Source organism: Phaseolus vulgaris, chromosome 9 (assembly GCF_000499845.2).
Source record: "Phaseolus vulgaris cultivar G19833 chromosome 9, P. vulgaris v2.0, whole genome shotgun sequence".
Taxonomy (NCBI): Eukaryota; Viridiplantae; Streptophyta; class Magnoliopsida; order Fabales; family Fabaceae; genus Phaseolus; species Phaseolus vulgaris.
In genome coordinates, this window is record NC_023751.2 from 14246992 (window position 1) to 14266476 (window position 19485).

Sequence of the window (19485 nt, forward strand, 5' to 3'; positions counted from 1 at the left end):
CTATGTTAAATTGGATTTTCTTATTTGTTTTCTTTCTCTCACAAATAATTATTTTATTAACTTGCACTATGCTTTTCACACAAAAAAGAATAAAGACATAACCGATCAATATTTCACTAGTCAACCTATTTACACTCCATAAACGTTGACTAATAGATTCTACCATTATTCTACAAACAAATCTATAGTTATGGGTCGACGATTCAAATACTCGAATCTGATCTTTGAGGTGGTTCTCATCAATTTTTTAATTTTATGAAATCACAATTATTTTAATACGAGTTATGTATAACTGACACCAATATTTTTAAAAATCTAACAAATATTTTTTAAATCGTGTATATGAGTACCGATACTTATATTTGATACGGTTAGTAAAAGTGTCGAGCTGATAGATGTCATAGGATACGAGGAAGTTTATTGTTTTTCTCTACAGCTGATAACGGTCGAGTGCATGGTGTGTAAGAAAAGCTTTAGGAGGTGAATGAAAGCGTTAACAGAGAGGAATGTTGAAGGTGTACGATGTAGGGGAACTCATCTTGCTCGCCAAGCACGTCAAAACCATAGAATCTCTCCGCCGCTTCCACGCGCTCGCGGTGACGTGCGGCCACTCCTCCAACCTCTTCATTGCTGCAAAGCTCATCGCTCTCTACGACTCTCTCCAAAACGATCACGTTTCGTGTTCCACCCTCTTCCACTCTCTTCCCTCCAAAGACACCTTCGTCTACAACTCCTTCCTCAAATCCCTCTTCTCCCGTTCTCTCTTCCCCCACGCTCTCACCCTCTTCTCACACATGACGCGCGCCTCCAACCTCTCTCCCAACCATTTCACTCTTCCCATCGTCGTCTCCGCCTCTGCGCACCTCTCGCTCCTTCCCCACGGCACGTCGCTCCACGCTCTCGCCTTTAAAACCGGCCTCTTCCATTCTTCAGCCACTTCCTTTGTGTCGTTTTACTCGCGTTGTGGTGAAATGGACCGTGCATGCAAGGTGTTTGATGAAATTCCTGTTCGGGATGTGGCTGCTTGGACAGCACTCATCATCGGCCACGTACATAATGGGGAGCCGGAGAAGGGCTTGAAGTGTCTCCGCGACATGCATGAGGTTGGTGAGGATACCCAGAAGCCCAACGTGAGAACGTGGGAGGGTGGGTTTCTCGCGTGTGGGAATCTCGGGGCTGCGAGAGAAGGCGCGTGCTTGCATGGGGTGGTTATTAAACACGGGGTTGCTTCTTTTCTACAGTCTTCCGTTTTGGCCATGTATTCCAAATGTGGGGTCCCTCGAGAAGCGTATCGAGCATTTTGTGAGGTGATTTACAAAGATCTTTTGTCTTGGACGTCCATCATCGGGGTTTGTGCGAGGTTTGGGATGATGGGGGAGTGTGTGAAGTTGTATAGAGAAATGCTGGAAAACGAAATACGTCCAGATGGGATTGTTATTGGTTGCATGCTTTCGGGGTTTGGTAATTCCATGGATGTGTCTCAAGGGAAAGCGTTTCATGGAGTGATTATAAGGAGACATTACGTGGATGATGAGAAAGTTGATGATTTGCTCTTGTTTATGTACTGCAAGTTTGGAATGTTAAGTTTGGCAGAGAGGATTTTTCCAATGTGTCGCGGGAGCGGAGAGTGCTGGAACTTTATGGTTTTTGGGTATGATAGAATAGGGAAGAGCGTGAAATGTGTTGAACTCTTCAGGGAGATGCAATGTTTGGGTATTCGTTCTGATTCAATTGGCGTAGTTTCAGCTGTTGCCTCGTGTGCTCAGTTGGGAGCAGTTAATTTAGGAAGGTCGATTCATTGCAACGTGATAAAGGGTTTCTTGGATGGTAACATCTCGGTCACCAACTCGCTCATAGAGATGTATGGAAAATGTGGTAAGATGACCTTTGCTTGGAGAATATTTAACAGGTCGCAGAGGGATGTTGTGTCGTGGAACACTTTGATTTCGTGTCATGTTCACATCAAGCAACATGAAGAGGCTGTAAATTTATTTAATAGAATGGTTAAAGATCAGCAACCCAATACAGCCACACTTGTGGTAGTGCTTTCAGCATGTTCTCACCTTGCATCTCTAGAGAAAGGAGAAAGAGTTCACCGCTACATAAATGAAAGCAGTTTTAGACTCAATTTACCTCTTGGCACAGCGTTGGTTGATATGTATGCTAAATGTGGTCAGCTGCAAAAGTCGAGAATGGTATTTGACTCTATGATGGAGAAGGATGAAATTTGCTGGAATGCAATGATTTCAGGCTATGGAATGAATGGATATGCAGAATCTGCTTTGGAAATATTCCGACGTATGGAGGAATCAAACGTTATGCCCAACGAAATTACCTTCCTCTCTCTTCTCTCAGCATGTGCCCATGCAGGACTTGCTGAAGAAGGGAAGTACGTGTTCGCGAGAATGCTGAGTTATTCATTGAGTCCCAATTTAAAGCACTACACTTGTATGGTAGATCTTTTGGGAAGGTCAGGTAATCTGCAGGAAGCAAAAGCTATGGTCCTATCTATGCCTATTTCTCCAGACAGCGGTGTCTGGGGAGCTTTGTTAGGTCATTGTAAAACTTACAATCAAGTAGAGATGGGAATAAGTATTGCAACTTATGCTATTGACTCTGAACCAGAAAATGACGGGTACTATATAATGTTGGCCAATTTGTATAGCTCCATTGGGAGGTGGGAAGAAGCCGAAAATGTGAGAAGGACAATGAAAGAGAGATGTTTAATGGGAAAGAAAGCTGGTTGGAGTCTGCTCTGAGATGAAACTTCTCTTCCCTCGAAAATTATGAAAATGTTAAAGAAAACTAGTGGAAGTTTACCAAGGGCCAATATGCTTAACCTTCTCAATTTTGCTCATTTTATAAGCCATCCATGAGCTTTGTCGTTGAGCAACTGAGCTGACGAAACTTTCCACATTGTATTTGACATTCCAAAAAATTAACCCTCTTAGTGGAGGCTTTAATTCTGTAAATCATAAGAGTTCATGCCTCAGCTAGCAGTGCCAGTGAGGTTTGGCGGGAGGGAGAGAAGACCAAGTTTCCATAAAGTTGGTATTTGATTCGGCAGTACATTGTTCGATTCCTTTGAAATTTGATGCTTAATTTATTTAAGACATGCTCTTATCCAAAATGTTTCTTTTTTTATTGATTTGTTAATATATAATAGTTTTTAGAAACGAAGGTTTTTCTGGAGCTTCCTCGTGTTGTGACTAAAAGTTTCAATGATTTTTTTTTTTCAGGTCATTAAACGTGCTTCTGATTCCCGGTGACCTTTTTTCATTTACTTTCTCAGATAGTTAAACACGTGGCAGAGGAACGTGAGAGAAGCATTGCTGATTGGGGGTATCCTTTTACTTTTTCCGTTCATTATTGGATTCCCGGTAAAGAATTATAAATAACAAGGATCATGTGCTGGGTTTTCTGTTTGTACGCTGTCCAAAGTCATAGAACTGTGTGCAAATGTTTGACAAGGTTATTTCTCTCTTTTTTTCTTCGTTTCTCTTTATTTTATGATGACAATATTGTCTTGAGGGTATCAGTTTTTACGACATAGATGGTGAAGATATCATACCGATGTCATGGAAAAGGCTTTTTACCAAATTATCCCATTTTCACATATTCTATATGGTAATCGGTGCATTTCACAAGCTCCCCATTTCACATGTGGAAAAGTTGAAAGTGCTGCCTAATTATATTTCCAAGCAAATTTATCCCCTATTCTTTTAGTAACATCATTGACTTTCGGTGCCACTGATATTTTCTCTTATTCATATTGTTTTTCTCTACTTCCTTTTACGTCCTTTGGTATTATTGTTGAATTGGGGATATGTGATCACTAGCTTTTATATCCTTTTTCGAAGCTTATTATTGATTTAAAGCAGTCATTCAGCATGTTCTATAGTTTTTAAGGTGAGACATATATCATGAATACGGTTAGCCTATTCCGCTTCGTAGGAAAGCAGCTTTACTGTAAAGTCATGCTAATACCTGATGTGATGGTAACCATACACAGAATCCATATCAATTGCATTTAATTCAATGCATGTTTTACTTTTGTATCCATTACATATCAATATTCCTAATTGCAGTCATTAAGCATTGGTTAAAGAATGGTTTCTTTGCATTTGCTGATTGTTGACCAACTTCGTTGCTGTCTAGAATGGCAATGTGGTAAGCACGCTTATTCTTGTACACAAGTTTGGTCTTTCATCTCCATCAATTTAATTTTAATATATTTCTAGGAACTGGAGACCACATACTAATTTACTCCATCAGCCTGAGCAGAAAAAGGGTGTTAAAGAACCTTTCAATCTTCAGGTTAGTGCGTCATTCCAAACACCACCTTAATTTCTTGTCTCGTCTTTATTCTCTTTTCTTGGCTCGTCATTCTTCCATCTGCGGGTAAGTCTCACCACACAACATAAGAATTTGAACAAGAGATAAAGAACACAACAATTCCACAGAAAAGAAGGTTTGAGCTGTGGTTTTTGGTTTTGAGTAGAGGGAAGATATTTGCTAAAGCAGAATACGGCGAAGGATGGAGCGTTGCATGAAAAAGTAGAGAGAAGAAGGAAGTGTGTTTGCAAGATAAGGAACTGTGAATGAACAGTTCATGTGTATAATTCATATTAAAGAAATTAAATCAGATAAACATTTTAATCAATTTATATATTTACACAATTGTCTTGTCATATAAATGTTCACATTTTAATTTAAAAGTGTTAATCTTTATTTACATATTCTATTAAAATAAAAATAAAAATAAGAATAAAGTATATATTTCATATTATTTTCGGACTTTTTCTTAAGTCAATAAGACTCATTCAGTTAGTCCATTTATTAAACTAGTTCAATCACATATCAAAAGAATTCACACTCGTAAACACGGGGTATCATATTACTTTATAACCGTAATGGTGAGTATATTTTTAAAGAATCTTGATCATAATAACTTTCAGTGAATTATCCAATTAGTATTGTCAGTAAAATGCAAAATTCACATATTATCTATATCTTCTTCTATATATATGAAAAAAAAAAATTCCTTTTTAAACCGTTCGATAACTGTAATTTTGTTTTATATAAATTTTTTTCCTATTTTATCTATTTAATATATTTTATTTTTCCTATTTTACCTATTTAATATATTTTATTTTGATTATTTAGTAATTATTTGAGCAGTTGGTAAATAAAGAACAATTTTAAATATGAGAGAGATAAAACTTGGTCTCGCATGATGGTTTTTGCGAGTGTTCTTGACTCCAACATCTTTCTTACTTACACACCACCTATTCCTTTCACCACAAATAATATGTCGAAGCGTCTTCAAAATCACCATTAGATCTTCGAGTTTAGAGTTTTTAACGTAATCTCTCTCCCACAAGGTAGGAAAGAAGAGGTTCGTTACATTACAGAAGAATAACAAGATTAGGTCTCGACAACATAGATTCATATTAAAAATCACCATTAGATCTTCGAGTTTAGAGTTTTTGACGTAATCTCTCTCCCACAAGGTAGGGAAGAGATTCGTTACATTACAGAAGAATAACAAGATTAGGTCTCGACAACTTAGATTCATATTGAAACTCATCATTTGTCCTGTCTTCCGCAACAAGACCCTAAAAACCACTATTTACGGCGTTGCTCACTTAGTGTTTTTTAATCTTTTAATTATGTTTTGATTAATTATTAAAAAAAATGTACATTTTGTCAATATTGATTTAATGTAGATAAATTTGCGTCTCTTATTTTATTTTCAATTAAAAGGTAAATAAAATTTTACCAGTTTCAATTTGTATCTTTATATCTAATTATAAAATTTGTATGTTTTTAGAATTAGTTGGTTTGAGTAAAAATGATTTCTGTTTTTTTTTTTTTACTATTTTTACTTTTAAATATATATATATTGAGGCTCTCTTGTGACCTGTGTTCGCATTTTTTATTTTATTATTATCATATGTATATAACATTCCAATTTTGAAACATCAATTTGTTTATATATATATATATATATATATATATATATATATATATATATTTTATAAAAAACACTCATTTTAAATGTCATGATTTTAGTTACGAGGGAGACATTCTTTGCTATTAAAAAAAATAAAATTATTCCTAATGAATATCTTTATTAATTAAATTATTATAATAAATGAGTAAATTTATATTACTTAAATAGAAAACATAATTTAGCTTGTAATTTTGTATAAAATACGTTTTCTTGAATTTTTAAAAACTATAAATTTTATTTATTATTTTCTGATTTGCGCATATTCTTATTAAGATTAAAAAAATAAACTTATTATCATTGTTAATTATTATATCTTTATTTCTTTAATTGATGTAATATTGATGAAATTTTATTGAAAACTGTCAAAATAAGGAAATATTATTAAATATAATACGATATTCATCAAATTTGATGATTTCTAATAAATTCCAAATATTGATAAAAACATATTGCCAAAAAAGTAATTTCGTTGTTATTTAACAATTATTTTATTTTAAAAACTGAACCTTATGTTACTTGAGGTTCATTTACTTTTTCCAAACCTTAATTTATTAGAATAAAAATATTATTTTCATTTAAAAAATGTTTTTTTAAATGTAGGTTACTCAAATTTTTTATTTTAATTAATTTAAATAATTTTACAGTACAGGAAATACTTACTAATAAGTTAAAATATACACAAAATCGTTCATTTTTTTCCACTTAATCATACCAGCATGTGAAAGTATACATTCCGACGTAAAAATAAAATAAAATATGCATACAAAAGATTTTAGGATTAGATTATGAAAGACTAGAGTAGTGTTTAGGGGGTTTTGAGTATAATTTAACTTAAGATCTTAAATTATCGTGAAAGGGAAGGAAATTTCATTGAGGAAACGAAAAAGAAATATTATGATAAGGTTGTTCTATTTCCTTAATCTACATCCATTTAGACATTTTTTTAAGGATAAAACTATGAAAATATATAATGTGATAAAAAATTAAAAATAAAATCCAAACTTTAATATAGTCATTTAAAGAATAGAAATCAAAGATTGAGTTAAAAAAAAGATCAAATTCACATGTTTCTAAAATTTTGAAAACCAAATTAGTTAATATAAAACTATAGAAATCTATGTTTGACCAGAAAAAGTAAAAACAAGTATCTTTGTCTTCTAAACAAAAACAATTATTTTATGTCATTTTTGTGTGTATGTGTAGGATGGTTAGGTAGTTTGATGAGAAGTGGATGGACAGCAACATAATTTACAGATAGAAGGTGGAGGGTTGATTATGTTTTTGAACGTGGAAGACAAAGAAAAGTATTGAGATAGTAGAAGAGAAAAGATGTTGAATAGAAGTGAAAGTAGCGTCATATAAACCCAACCCAACCCTCATCAAAACCAACCATCTATGCATTATACTTCCTCTTTAATGTTGTGTTTGAATTGAGGTAAAGATATGTGAAGAGGAGAAGAAGTGGATTAGAGAGGAGGAGGATGATAGAGTGAATTTGTGAATATAATTTATTAAAATTTGTGAGTAATGTAATAGTTATGAGATAATTTAAAATTTATTTTAAAAATATAAAATATAAGTTAACAAATTTATCTTTATTATTAAAAAATATTTTAATTGTGGATTATGGTATATTTTTGTGTAAGTTTGAATTAATTATTTTTTTCTAATATGTAATATTCATAATTACTCTTATTTTGTAATAAAAAATAATTGTGTTAAATTCAAATAAATTTATCAAATAAATTTATCTAATATTTAATTTTATATATTGTATATATATAATTATGCTAATAAAATAATTAATATTATTAATATTTTAAGGGTATTAACATAAAATACTCTCATCCAACCTCAACATTCCTCATAATCTTGGCATACGTGAGAGAAGGAATCATCCCATTCTCCCACTCCATAGGAGGATTCAAACACACCCCATCCACTCTTCTATGAAGACTCTTGAGAATAGAATGTTAATTAGGAAATCAAAGGTGTGCACATCATCCCTTTAGAGAAGTCAAATTCCAAGAGAAACCATTACCTTTGGAATTACATGGAGCTGACCAACCTCTAACATAACTTCAATTGAAACACTAAAAAATCATATTCATAAAGTTGAGGGTGCATACAAATTGCAGGACTATATTCTTTCAATAATCTCTCCAGTAACTTTTTCGTCTTTTATCAGAAAAAATGTTTTGGACGCCCAAAAATCATGCTGGAGTAACACTAAGCTACAGTTGCAAGTTTAATAAATTAAATTAAATTATATTTCAAACTTGTTCATATCATCTAATAGATTAGTAGTATTCCAGATAAAAACAAAACATAGTAGTAGTATAATTGTCCATGTTCTACTACTATACCCTGCCTGCTTTGTATCATTAAACAATACCATTCACACAACCTTAAAAAAAATGTATTAAGCACTAATATGGAACCAGATAATCATTTTACTTCTCCCAACATGCTCGAGCTATCCTATAGGTGCTGGGGAATTGTAAAGAGGCCGTGCAGGAAAGAACATATACAGGAAAAAAACAGTCTTCAAGAGTAAGTATTGAGTAAACAAAAACTAAATTTTATTTGTTTCCGAGAAATCAGAATGCAAAGGTATACATCACACAGGAACTGCTGAGAAAATTGATTAAAATAAACCGAATAAATTATCTAAATTAAAAGCATGCTCTACAAGAGACCATATATTAAAATCCCAACAATATAAACAAGTGAGGAAACACTAAGAAGCTGCATTTGAATTCAATCCATTTGCACTAAGTGAACTAGTAAATGCCGCGATCATTATCAAATTAGGCCGATAAAATGAGGACTAACCACATTCTACAGCGGCTAAGATTTTGGTAGGAGGTAAATTAGGGTTCATAGATGACGAACCTTGACCTTCAGTGAGCCTTTCTCCTACGCTGCGGCTGTTTCTGGGTTGCTAATCTATAAATCCAATACACCTGAAGTAAATCGAATGAACATAGAGTGATTAGAGATAGAAATGGCGGAATTTATTTGAAATTAGAGAGATGAGAGGAGAGAAAAAATGACCATAGCGAGGACATGCGCTGCTATCAGAATAACCACTAGCATAGGTAGTGCATCCTGGATCCATGGTCGCGTGGGTTTGTGTTGTTCGTACGCCATTCCGCTCTGAAAATTCAAAACGCGAGGAAGCGATACAGGTTCGGTTCCATTTCAGTGAGGATTGCAACAAATGTTTCATAAACTCTACCTATTACAGTCAAAAAAATGGCAGGAGCGGACCTGATTTCGTTGACGGCTCGGCCTAGGAAGTCGAAACCGGACCGGTATTGGCGACGGTGGCGGAAACAAACGCTTTTGACGAAAGTGTTTACGGGTTGGGACTCAATTTGAGTATTGAGCGAAACACTGTTGTTGTCGGTGCTGTTGCACATCTGTTGTTGCGCCAGTGCGGGATCGATTTCAAAAAGAACAGCGAGAAGGGGATCGACGTGAACCGTTTTATAAAAGTATGTTATAATTTCATTTCTTAACTTTTAAGTCAAGCTTGTTTGGGCTGCAACGATTTTTTTTCGTACTTTCTAATACTAATAGCTGTTGTTTTAATTTATTTCAAATGATCTGTTATTCCTTCTTAATTTACCATTATTTCTCAGTATCATCAATAAGTGAAAAAAAAGATAAAATAAGAATACGATCAAATATAACTGTGGGCTTCTAAATTGAGCTTATTTGGTGACTTTGGTACCAAAGGCTAATTCTCCTGGCACAAATTATGACTTACACCCAACACCACAAATTTTTTTTTGTCTATTTTACCCTTATTTTTTTATATTTATATTCACAGTATAATGTCTGCTTTATCCTTATTTTTTTGGATATTTATATTCACAGTATAAATAAGATAGTTTTAAATATACAAATCCGGACAATTTTAAATATACAAATCCAGAATGTGTTTTTCAAATATGATAATCCACAACATAGTAATGTTTTCCGGGTGCTAAAATCTAAAAGCTTTTTTTTTCTTCATTCAGGATGGCGAAAAAGATGACAAGGACAATTTGGAATGATGGGTGCAGATCAAAATTGATCTGCTGCAGGGAGAATTAGCCAACTTCAAATGGAAGTTGTTTCTAATATTAGGAGTATCTCTAAAAGCATCAATAGACCAAAACTATAATTGCAGTTATATATGATTAAAATATCTATAAAATTCAGGATATTTAATGACCTTTTCAATCAACAAATATTCTGAAACAGACTATTCTTATGACAATAATTACACACAAAAAGAAAAACATTAATAAAACACAAGGACTACGGTCGCGTCCTACCGAGTTTAAAAAAAGGTGTGAACTACGCTTTTATCTATGTGAAAGCTCTGCAGTGGGCAAAATTAGTGATTGACAACCATGGCATCCGCAACAGGGCTGTCCAACTTCTTAATAAGTAGTCTATTTAGAGAACGTTCTTTGCCTGATGGAGCCACATCAACATCCACAATAATTGAGTCCTCTTCTTTGAAATCTCCCCTAAGAATTCCCATAGCAATTTCATTTTCAACTAACTGTTGTATAACTCTCTTAACTGGTCTTGCACCAAAATTTGGATCAAAACCCAGTACACCAAGATGTTTAACAGCTTCTTCTGTGAAATGAAGATCAATTTTCTTTTGCTTAAGCCTGTTTTTCACACGTTCCATCTATAGAAGGTAAGAAAACGTAACATTAGCATGCCGCCCCAGCCATCAGAATATAATAATATACCATCAATTTGGTTGCTAAAGTATTAACCTTCTTTAATTCTTAAAGTGATGAAATTATATAAATAGTCCCAAAAATATTAAAATTAATCCTTCAACATTAGTAAAATACATTAATAAGATGATAGATTACAATACTTAAAGGACTACTTTATAATTTTTTTTTATTTTAACTATTGAGGAGAGAAGGTAATAAACCCTAAACCCTAGACCCTCTAGACCATATACCCTCTAGTCCATAGACCCTCTAGACCCTAGACCCTCTAGACCCTCCCTAGATCCTCTAGTCCCTAGACCCTCTAGACCCTAGACCCTCTAGTCCCTAGACCCTCTAGTCCCTAGACCCTCTAGACCCTAGACCCTCTAGTCCCTAGACCCTCTAGACCCTAGACTCTCTAGTCCCTAGACCCTATAGTCCCTAGACCCTATAGTCCCTAGACCCTCTAGTCCCTAGACCCCCTAGACCCTCTAGTCCCTAGACCCTCTAGTCCCTAAACCCTCTAAACCCTCGACCCTCTAAACCCTCTAGACCCTCTAGACCCTCTAGACCCTATAGTCCCTCTAGTCCCTAGACCCTCTAGTCCCTCTAGACCCTAGACCCTCTAGTCCCTAGACCCTCTAGACCCTAGACCCTCTAAACCCTCTAGACCCTCTAGACCCTAGACCCTCTAGACCTTAGACCCCCTAGACCTTAGACCCTCTAGACCCTCTAGACCCTAGACCCTCTAGTTCCTAGACCCTCTAGACCCTAGACCCTCTAGTACCTAGACCCTCTAGTCCCTAGACCCTCTAAATCCTCGACCCTCTAGTCCCTAGACCCTCTAGTCCCTAGACCCTCTAGTCCCTAGACCCTCTAGTCCCTCGACCCTCTAGTCCCTAGACCCTCTAAACCCTCGACCCTCTAAACCCTCGACCCTCTAAACCCTCGACCCTCTAGCCCCTCGACCCTCTAGTCCCTCGACCCTCTAGTCCCTCGACCCTCTAGACCCTCTAGACCCCCTAGACCCTCTAGACCCTCTAGACCCTCTAGACCCCCTAGACCCTCTAGACCCTAGACCCTCTATACCCTAGACCCCCTATACCCTAGACCCCCTAGACCCTAGACCCTAGACCCTAGACCCTAGACCCTAGACCCTAAAAGGAAATTCCTTATTTCTACATTTTACATTTTATCCTGCTACATGTTACCTGTTATCTACTACTTGTTACTTGTTTAGGGTTCTTAGGATTTTAGAGTTCTTTATAGGTTTATGGTTTCTATGGGTTTTAGGGTTTCATGTGGTTTATTGGGGTTTTAGGGTTTCTAATGTTTTTAAGGATTCCATGGTTTTTAGAGTTACTGGGGTTTTTACATATTTTAGGGTTTTTACGGTTTCTAGGGGTTATAAGGGTTTTACAGTTTATAGGGTTTCTAGGTTTTTTAGTGTTTTCATGGTTGTTAGGGTTGTTTGGGTTTTTACTTGAGAAATCAAATTGATGGTTTATTCAGAATGGAAATCAAACCAAAAGAACAACTTTACACGGATTAAATTGTAAACAATCTAAAGAAACTTTAGTACGATTATAAGTATGTTAAAAAGAGCAACTATTTACTGAGGAAATCGAAGAAATCAAATTAAGTTTAAAGAGATTAAGTTAATTTAAACATATCAATTACCTGGAGCTCCACTATTTTGCTTATCTGTTTGGAATCCAAAGGCTGGAACACAATATATTCGTCAATGCGATTCATGAATTCTGGACGAAATGTTTGCCTAGCCAACTCAACAACTTGTCTCTTCATCTTATCATAGACTCCAGTTTTATCATCTTGTGTGCTACGAAGAGTTTCAAGTATATTATGTGAACCAATGTTTGAAGTCATAATCACAACACAATTCGTGAAGCTAACAGTCCTTCCTTGGGAATCAGTAATCCTTCCATCATCCAACAACTGTAACAATATGTTGAAGACATCGTGATGTGCCTTCTCTATTTCATCAAATAGGACCACAGAGTAGGGTCTTCTCCGGACCACTTCAGTCAGCTGACCTCCTTCTTCATAACCAATATAACCAGGAGGGGCTCCAACTAAACGTGAAACAGCATGTTTCTCCATGTACTCACTCATATCAATTCTAACAAGAGCATTTTCAGTGTTAAACAAGTAACCAGCCAAAGCCTTGGCAAGCTCAGTTTTGCCAACACCAGTTGGACCCATGAACATGAAGCTTGCAATTGGCCGGTTTGGATCAGACAATCCAGCCCTTGAACGGCGAATTGCATCAGCCACAGATTTTACAGCGATATCCTGACCAACCACTCTATTGTGAAGAACCTGTTCCAGCAAGACTAATTTTTCTCTCTCTGTTTGTTGGAAGTTTGACAATGGTATACCAGTCCATTTGCTAACAATCTCAGTAATATCAAGGTCAGTGACCTCTTCTCGAAGTAAAGATTTCCCAGACTTTCGGAAGTCAGTTAGGTTCTTTTCAGCTTCTTCTAATTGGCGCTGAAGGGACATCAAAGTTCCATACTTGAGCTCAGCAGCACGGTTCAGGTCATAATCACGTTCAGCAGCTTCCATCTCTAGGTTGACTCTATCAATCTGCAAATGTTTACAACATGTAAGGTGCATAATTCTTTTCCAGAGGGGGAGGGGGACTGTGACTGACTACATACAAACTAAACATTACCTCTTCTTTGATTGACCTTATTCGTGTCATAAAAACTTTTTCATTGTCCCATTGTTCTGCCAATTCTTTTTGCTTCTGTTTAAGTAAACTCAAATCATTTTCGAGCTTACTTAATCTTTCTTTAGATGCCTTGTCAGTGTCATTTTTCAAAGAGAGTTTTTCCATCTCCAATTTCAATATTGCCCTGTCTATCTCATCCAATTCAGTAGGCTTAGAGGTTATCTCCATCTTCAGCTTCGCAGCAGCTTCATCAACAAGATCAATGGCTAAAAGGGAAAAAAATTCCAAGCTATTAACAATCTAAAGGCTTATAAGAGAGAGAGATGAAATGGTTTTTTTTTTCTAAACTAACTTTACCCTGTCCTAGCTAAGACCAAACTTCTGCAAGTAACCCTAAAATAAATTATTACAAAGGAATTGACCCATTATATATCGGCTAATGTCAGATCTTACCTTTGTCAGGTAAAAAGCGCTCTGTAATGTATCGATCTGCAAGAACTGCAGCTGAAACAAGTGCACTGTCTGATATTTTGACTCCATGATGCAACTCATACCGTTCACGCAACCCACGAAGAATGGATATTGTATCTTCAACAGATGGTTGACTGCAAAACACTTGCTGAAATCTACGCTCCAGTGCAGGATCCTTTTCAATATATTTTCTATACTCATTCAATGTAGTTGCTCCTATACATCTAAGTTCACCTCTTCCAAGCATTGGCTTCAACAAGTTCCCGGCGTCCATTGCACCACTTGTAGCCCCTGTTAGTTAGGAGCCATTGACCAAAAAAGACCGTATTACTAATTGGTTGCATATAAGTACTGGCAAAAAATAAGGTGGATAACCATATATGAAACAGAATGTCACTCCAATCTGGCCAAGAAAGCATATAGTCATAGTCATGCAAAAGGATAAATATTGGCGTCCAAACAATTAAAGGGTCCGCTAGAGACAGTATGACTATAGATTTACTTTCTCCCATCACTAGACTATTAGCGATTTCCCTGCCCCCAAGTCTGAAGAAATTATTTTCAGATTAAGCTGCTTTGACTGCAGAAATCAATTATTTTGTTCATTAATAGATTAGAACCAAGAATTGATAACATATATCCCTGATTTGTAGGGATGGGGGGAGAGGGCATTGGAGGTGGGTTTCAAAAGCCTAAGTTAAGTGGCAACATAAAATTGGTTTTATATGACATGTCTAAGACACTCTCTCATACAGGAGCCTTTTGAGCTTAAAAAAACACAGAATGCACAGATCCACCTATCTTGAAAAAAATCAACATTTTATAGAAAAATGAGGACCAGCCAGGACCAAACTCTGAACCACTAAGCTAAAGAGGCTATGGTACCATGTAATGAATAACTATCCTAAAGATTTAAGTTATTAGGTCAAAGCATGTGAATGGTAATATTACATCTCTAACAAATAAAAAGTACACAATATTCTAAATGTCCATATTATGAATAAGGTACCAACCTGCACCTACAACAGTATGAATTTCATCAATAAACAAAATTATTTGCCCATTTGATGCTGTAACTTCCTTTAGGACAGCTTTCAACCTTTCTTCAAAATCTCCACGATACTTGGCCCCAGCAAGCAATGAACCCATATCCAGGGAGATCAACTATAACCCAAAAAGAATAAAAGCAAATTTAGTACAAATTTAAACAACAAAACTTACAGCACTGCATCGCTTGCCAAGGCTGCCAAGCAAAAGTTAAGAAAAAGTGTAATATGAAGGTCATTGGACCGCAAAGTATAGCAGATTAGGAAGAGCTTTGCAGCAGCAAGCTGCACTTCATAACAATTTTACATTTCAGAGAAAAAGTTAGGAAAGAAAATATGAACCATAATGTGACACATTTCATAAAGTGTTCCAAGTACAAGTTCAATGTCATAACTGTTCATGGAGACAACAATAAAGCTTGAGAATGATCAAGGAAACCTCCAGAGTTTCAAATAGGAAAAATTAATATATTTTAAGGCAACTAATTACAGTGACAGCATGCTCAAATAATATTTTGCACGCCACTTCAAATATCTTGTTTTGAACGGTAATATTATAATGTATGAAAATATCCTAAATTATCTTTTGATCATATCTTCGCATATTTCAATTATCCTTTAGGATTGGTTTCCTATTTCCATATCTCATAATTTGTTTCCTTTTAGTTAGGATTATGGTTTGTAAAAATCAGGAATAATCTACATTTGTAGTCATATAATCATGTGTTATTAACACGTCATAATTCTTAAAATAATAATATTAAAAAGTCTATATTCTCAATTTCCTCCCTAATACCAAAAATCTCTTTTTTTATCAGCATACCAAAAATCTCTCAATTACAACAGTAGGAAAGAAGCATGCTTTGTATTTTAGAATAGCAAAAAAATCCTTATCCGTTTGTCTGCATTGTGGTAGGAGGAGATTTCTATGTATTTAGAAGTACCTAAGCTTTGTGACAGGTCTTGAAATGAAAAAGCAATAGAAATAAAATGGACATTATAGCTGTAAGAAAGCTCAGTTCAGGGTATCAGGAAACTACAACACTACGATATGTTAGGAGCTTGATTAGACCTTTTTCAGAAGCTTTTATATAATCAGCCTGCATTTAGACTTGACACTACATAATAAAAAACTCAACTCATTATAAGCTTATAATAAAAAGTAAAAACAATAGGAGCTCAACCTTTCTGTTCATCAAGGGCTCAGGAACATCACCACGCACAATACGTTGAGCTAATCTGCAAAATAATAAAAAGATTTTGGTAGAATAAAGAAACAACACATATGATAACAAAGGTAATACTTAGTCCAGTATAAAAAAGTATAAGCTACTGCCACTCTAAATATAACACATATTTTTTATGGGAAACCAAAATCCTAGAGGATTAAGAAGGATCCATTGATGAAATAACTTGTTTCAGTGATTCTGCATTAGTTTTATATAAAAAATACGTGATGGCAATTACTTACATCACATTGATAGAACACCAATTGGTAAACTAATGAAATACAACACTGAATATGAAAACCATACATAATACAACAATGCACTTGCTGTCCCAGAGCCAGAGAATATTCTCTACCCACAAACTGCAAATAACAACGTACTTTTCAAATTACATTTAATTCTGATAAATACCTGTTCACTACCGTCAGCTATTTTCCATGAATAATTGTCATCATGCAGTTTCTAGTACAGAATGAACTAAAAATGACAAATCCAAGACACGTTGTTGTGTATCACATATGCTCCTAATATAATGGCCTCCAATACATCAATAGATCTTTCCTAACCCACTTGGATCTCAGTTCCCCATTCTATTTCAATTGTTTAACTTCCTCAATCGTTGGAACTTGAAGCAGTTAGTTAAAAAGGCACCGCTCCAAAAATTTGTTCTAGTTAATCAGCATGCATACAGTCAATTTCCAAAGCTCATATCAATTAAACAAAATATGTATATATCAAAAAACTCAGTACTTGTTTCATGTTTACGGATTTTAGCCTTGATTCAAAACCTTGACTAAACTCCCATGAAGAAAGAAACTGTAAGCATGTTTTATAAAGACGGGTTATTGTGAAGTGATAATCTTACAGGCAAAAAAACAAGACATAAACAAACCAAGAATTCAAAGTGCTCGTGATAAATTTTGTTCTGGCAAATAGAAGGATATCAATATCCTAACTCAACATTAGCATACACATAATGAAAAACTAAAATAATGGCAAAAGGAAAAATATGCTCAAAATATAAGGTACAAAAATAACAACAAGAACTTATATTGGTATGACGCATTTCAAATAATTGCTATAACATTATATAAGACAAACCCTTCAGCTATTGCAGTTTTGCCAACACCGGGTTCACCAATAATAACCGGATTGTTTTTTGTTCTCCTTGATAATATCTGGATACAGCGCCGAATTTCATCATCTCGACCTATGACAGGATCAAGCTTGCCACGCTTAGCAAGTTCAGTCAGATCGTTTCCATACTTATCCAATGCCTCATATTTCCCCTCCGGATCTACATACAGTTATTTCCAAATAAGAAAAATAATGTAAGATAGAAATATGACAAACAAAACAGCAATGAGACAAGATATTAGAGTTGACCAAACATAAAGAAACAGTGTAAAAACAAGGCTCAGCTTAGAAAATTATAAAATATGACACAGGCCAGTTGAAACAACAGGCACCTTACAAATCAAATATGACAACAACTTATAACTTGCTACTTAAGTTATTTGTACCTTTTATGCTCTAGCTTATAAGAATCATTAATAATCAATATCCTCTCTTTTTTCTAGTAATCCTCCCAACAAACATAATATTTTATACTTCTGCTACAATTTGCTTCCATGTTCATTTCTAAACTATAACAGTTTTCAACTATATTGTAATTAAAGATGGAACCAATCATGTGCACCTATGTTTATGGAAAAATAGAAACATTAAAATATAGACTTGTACTTTGATCAGTGACTCTTTGACTTCCCCGAACAGCTTGTACAGCATCCTTCAAAGTTATCTCGCTAAGCTGAAGATTCTTGAACAACTGCTGCCCAAACCTCTTATCTGAATGAAATGCAAGCAATAAGTGCTCCACAGACACATACTCATCCCCCATTTCTTTCTTGTACTTTCGCGCATTATCCAAGAGGGAGCTAAGATGTGAGCCTATAACAGGTCCAGTAGTGTCGCCAGTAACCTGCCAAATAAAACCGCAGGTCAGAATTTGCCACAATACCAACACAAATCTATTATCTATATCCCCAGCAAACACACCTTAGGTTGCTTCGCTATAAAATCATCAGTAGCCTGTAGAACAGACGTGTTGTCCAATCCTGTCTTAGTAAACACTCTTCGTGCCAAGCCATCCTTTTGCTCCAAAAGGGCTTTCATTAAGTGCTCAGACTCCACAATTTGCTGTTTACTAACCCGAGCCGCATCAACAGCCCCAAGAATCCCCTCCCATGCCATTTCTGTGAATTCAGTCTGGGCTACCTGATATATAACAAATAACACATCATTAAACCAGAAAAGGGAGACACGGACTTGCTCATCAATTTCCAATTTTATTATCCAGTCACAGGGTCTAAAGAATTGGTATGATGATACAATGTTCAGCAGCCAAACAGGATAAAAACCGATGTTTTAACAAACCGAAAAAGGAAAAAAATCAAACCAACGCAATAGGCGCTAAAATCAACTTATGCAACTAATCTTTAGAGTAGTTAACGAGAGAGTTTCTATGAAAGTTAAGCGCATATGTTAAGTTTAACTTGTCACATACACACAGTTCATTATACTTTATATGTTCTTTTCCTTTTTAAGTGTTTATAGAGAAACTTAGTTTATCATGATCGCAGTCAAATTATACAGTTTGCCTAATAATTATAAACTGAAATTTCACCCTACAATTCAACGTCCTCGATTATCAATCATAATTTGACCAATGCTCGACAACGAGGACCAAATTCGTGACGTAACGATATTGGTATAATAGGACTAACGAAAGAATGTGAAACGAATTTTGACACCTGAGAGCTTGCAGCAGAGCGGAGGGAAGGATTAGTGGCGTGGAAGCTGCGGGTGAAAGAGAGGGAGAGGAATTTGGCGGAGGCGACATTGTTGGCCGCAAGTGCGTCGACAATCTGAGACCGAGAAAGGACATTCGGAGAAGTCTCCGAAGCACGAGTTATGGCGGAGAAGAGTCGTCGCGCGGACCGGGAACGAGAGGTTCTAGAAGCAGTTACGGCGGCGAAAAGCGATTTGGCTAGCGTCGGAGTTCGTCTGGCAGCCATTGACGGCGAGAGCGAAGATTCTTTGGCCTGAGCAGCGTTACAGTGCGGTTAGCATTGTCAAGCAACTGAAAAAGCTTGGGAAGGGAACTTGGTAGAATGTTCTACATTTTACCTTCTTTTTCTTTTCTTTTTCTTTTTCTTGAATTTAAAAATAAGTCTAAATTCTCATTAACTCCTCCTACTTAACTTTTTGACAGATATTAAAAAAATAAAAA

General features: G+C 35.5%; 2 protein-coding genes across 5 annotated transcripts; one reads left to right on the forward strand and one right to left on the reverse strand.

The window, feature by feature from the left end:
- Positions 1-382: 382 nt before the first annotated feature.
- Positions 383-4688, forward strand: LOC137820100 (pentatricopeptide repeat-containing protein At4g39952, mitochondrial). 4 transcript variants are annotated; one of them, XM_068623913.1, is made up of 5 exons: positions 389-3047; positions 3240-3471; positions 4089-4170; positions 4242-4317; positions 4502-4688. In XM_068623913.1, exon 1 carries the CDS (start codon positions 507-509, stop codon positions 2757-2759), a length of 2253 nt encoding a protein of 750 aa, XP_068480014.1. In that variant the 5' UTR covers positions 389-506; the 3' UTR covers positions 2760-3047; positions 3240-3471; positions 4089-4170; positions 4242-4317; positions 4502-4688. The 4 variants fall into 4 exon arrangements, with proteins under 4 accessions (XP_068480012.1, XP_068480014.1, XP_068480013.1 ...); XM_068623912.1 differs by having other exon boundaries at positions 4242-4688; XM_068623914.1 differs by lacking the exon at positions 4502-4688 and having other exon boundaries at positions 3240-3342; positions 4242-4421.
- Positions 4689-8576: 3888 nt separating this feature from the next.
- On the reverse strand, positions 8577-19435 carry LOC137820099 (chaperone protein ClpB4, mitochondrial). The gene is made up of 12 exons (XM_068623910.1): positions 19007-19435; positions 18252-18470; positions 17937-18174; positions 17295-17490; positions 16149-16203; positions 14932-15082; positions 13901-14209; positions 13448-13713; positions 12430-13359; positions 9290-10712; positions 9074-9175; positions 8577-8982 (listed from the first exon to the last, which is right to left on the reverse strand). The coding sequence occupies exons 1-10, from the start codon at positions 19268-19270 to the stop codon at positions 10407-10409; spliced, it is 2934 nt and encodes a 977-aa protein (XP_068480011.1). The 5' UTR covers positions 19271-19435; the 3' UTR covers positions 8577-8982; positions 9074-9175; positions 9290-10406.
- Between the last annotated feature and the right edge of the window lie 50 nt (positions 19436-19485).

Bases quoted from the DNA above. Each gene is read 5' to 3' on its own strand.
- LOC137820100 (XM_068623911.1), top strand. From the start codon at position 507: ATGTTGAAGGTGTACGATGTAGGGGAACTCATCTTGCTCGCCAAGCAC.
- LOC137820099 (XM_068623910.1), bottom strand. From the start codon at position 19,270: ATGGCTGCCAGACGAACTCCGACGCTAGCCAAATCGCTTTTCGCCGCC. The intron at 17,491-17,936 runs GTACAAGTCTAT...AACTGTATGTAG, and splicing joins TCAAAGAGTCACTGATCAAA to ATCCGGAGGGGAAATATGAG. The intron at 10,713-12,429 runs GTAATTGATATG...TACCTTCTATAG, and splicing joins GCAAAATAGTGGAGCTCCAG to ATGGAACGTGTGAAAAACAG.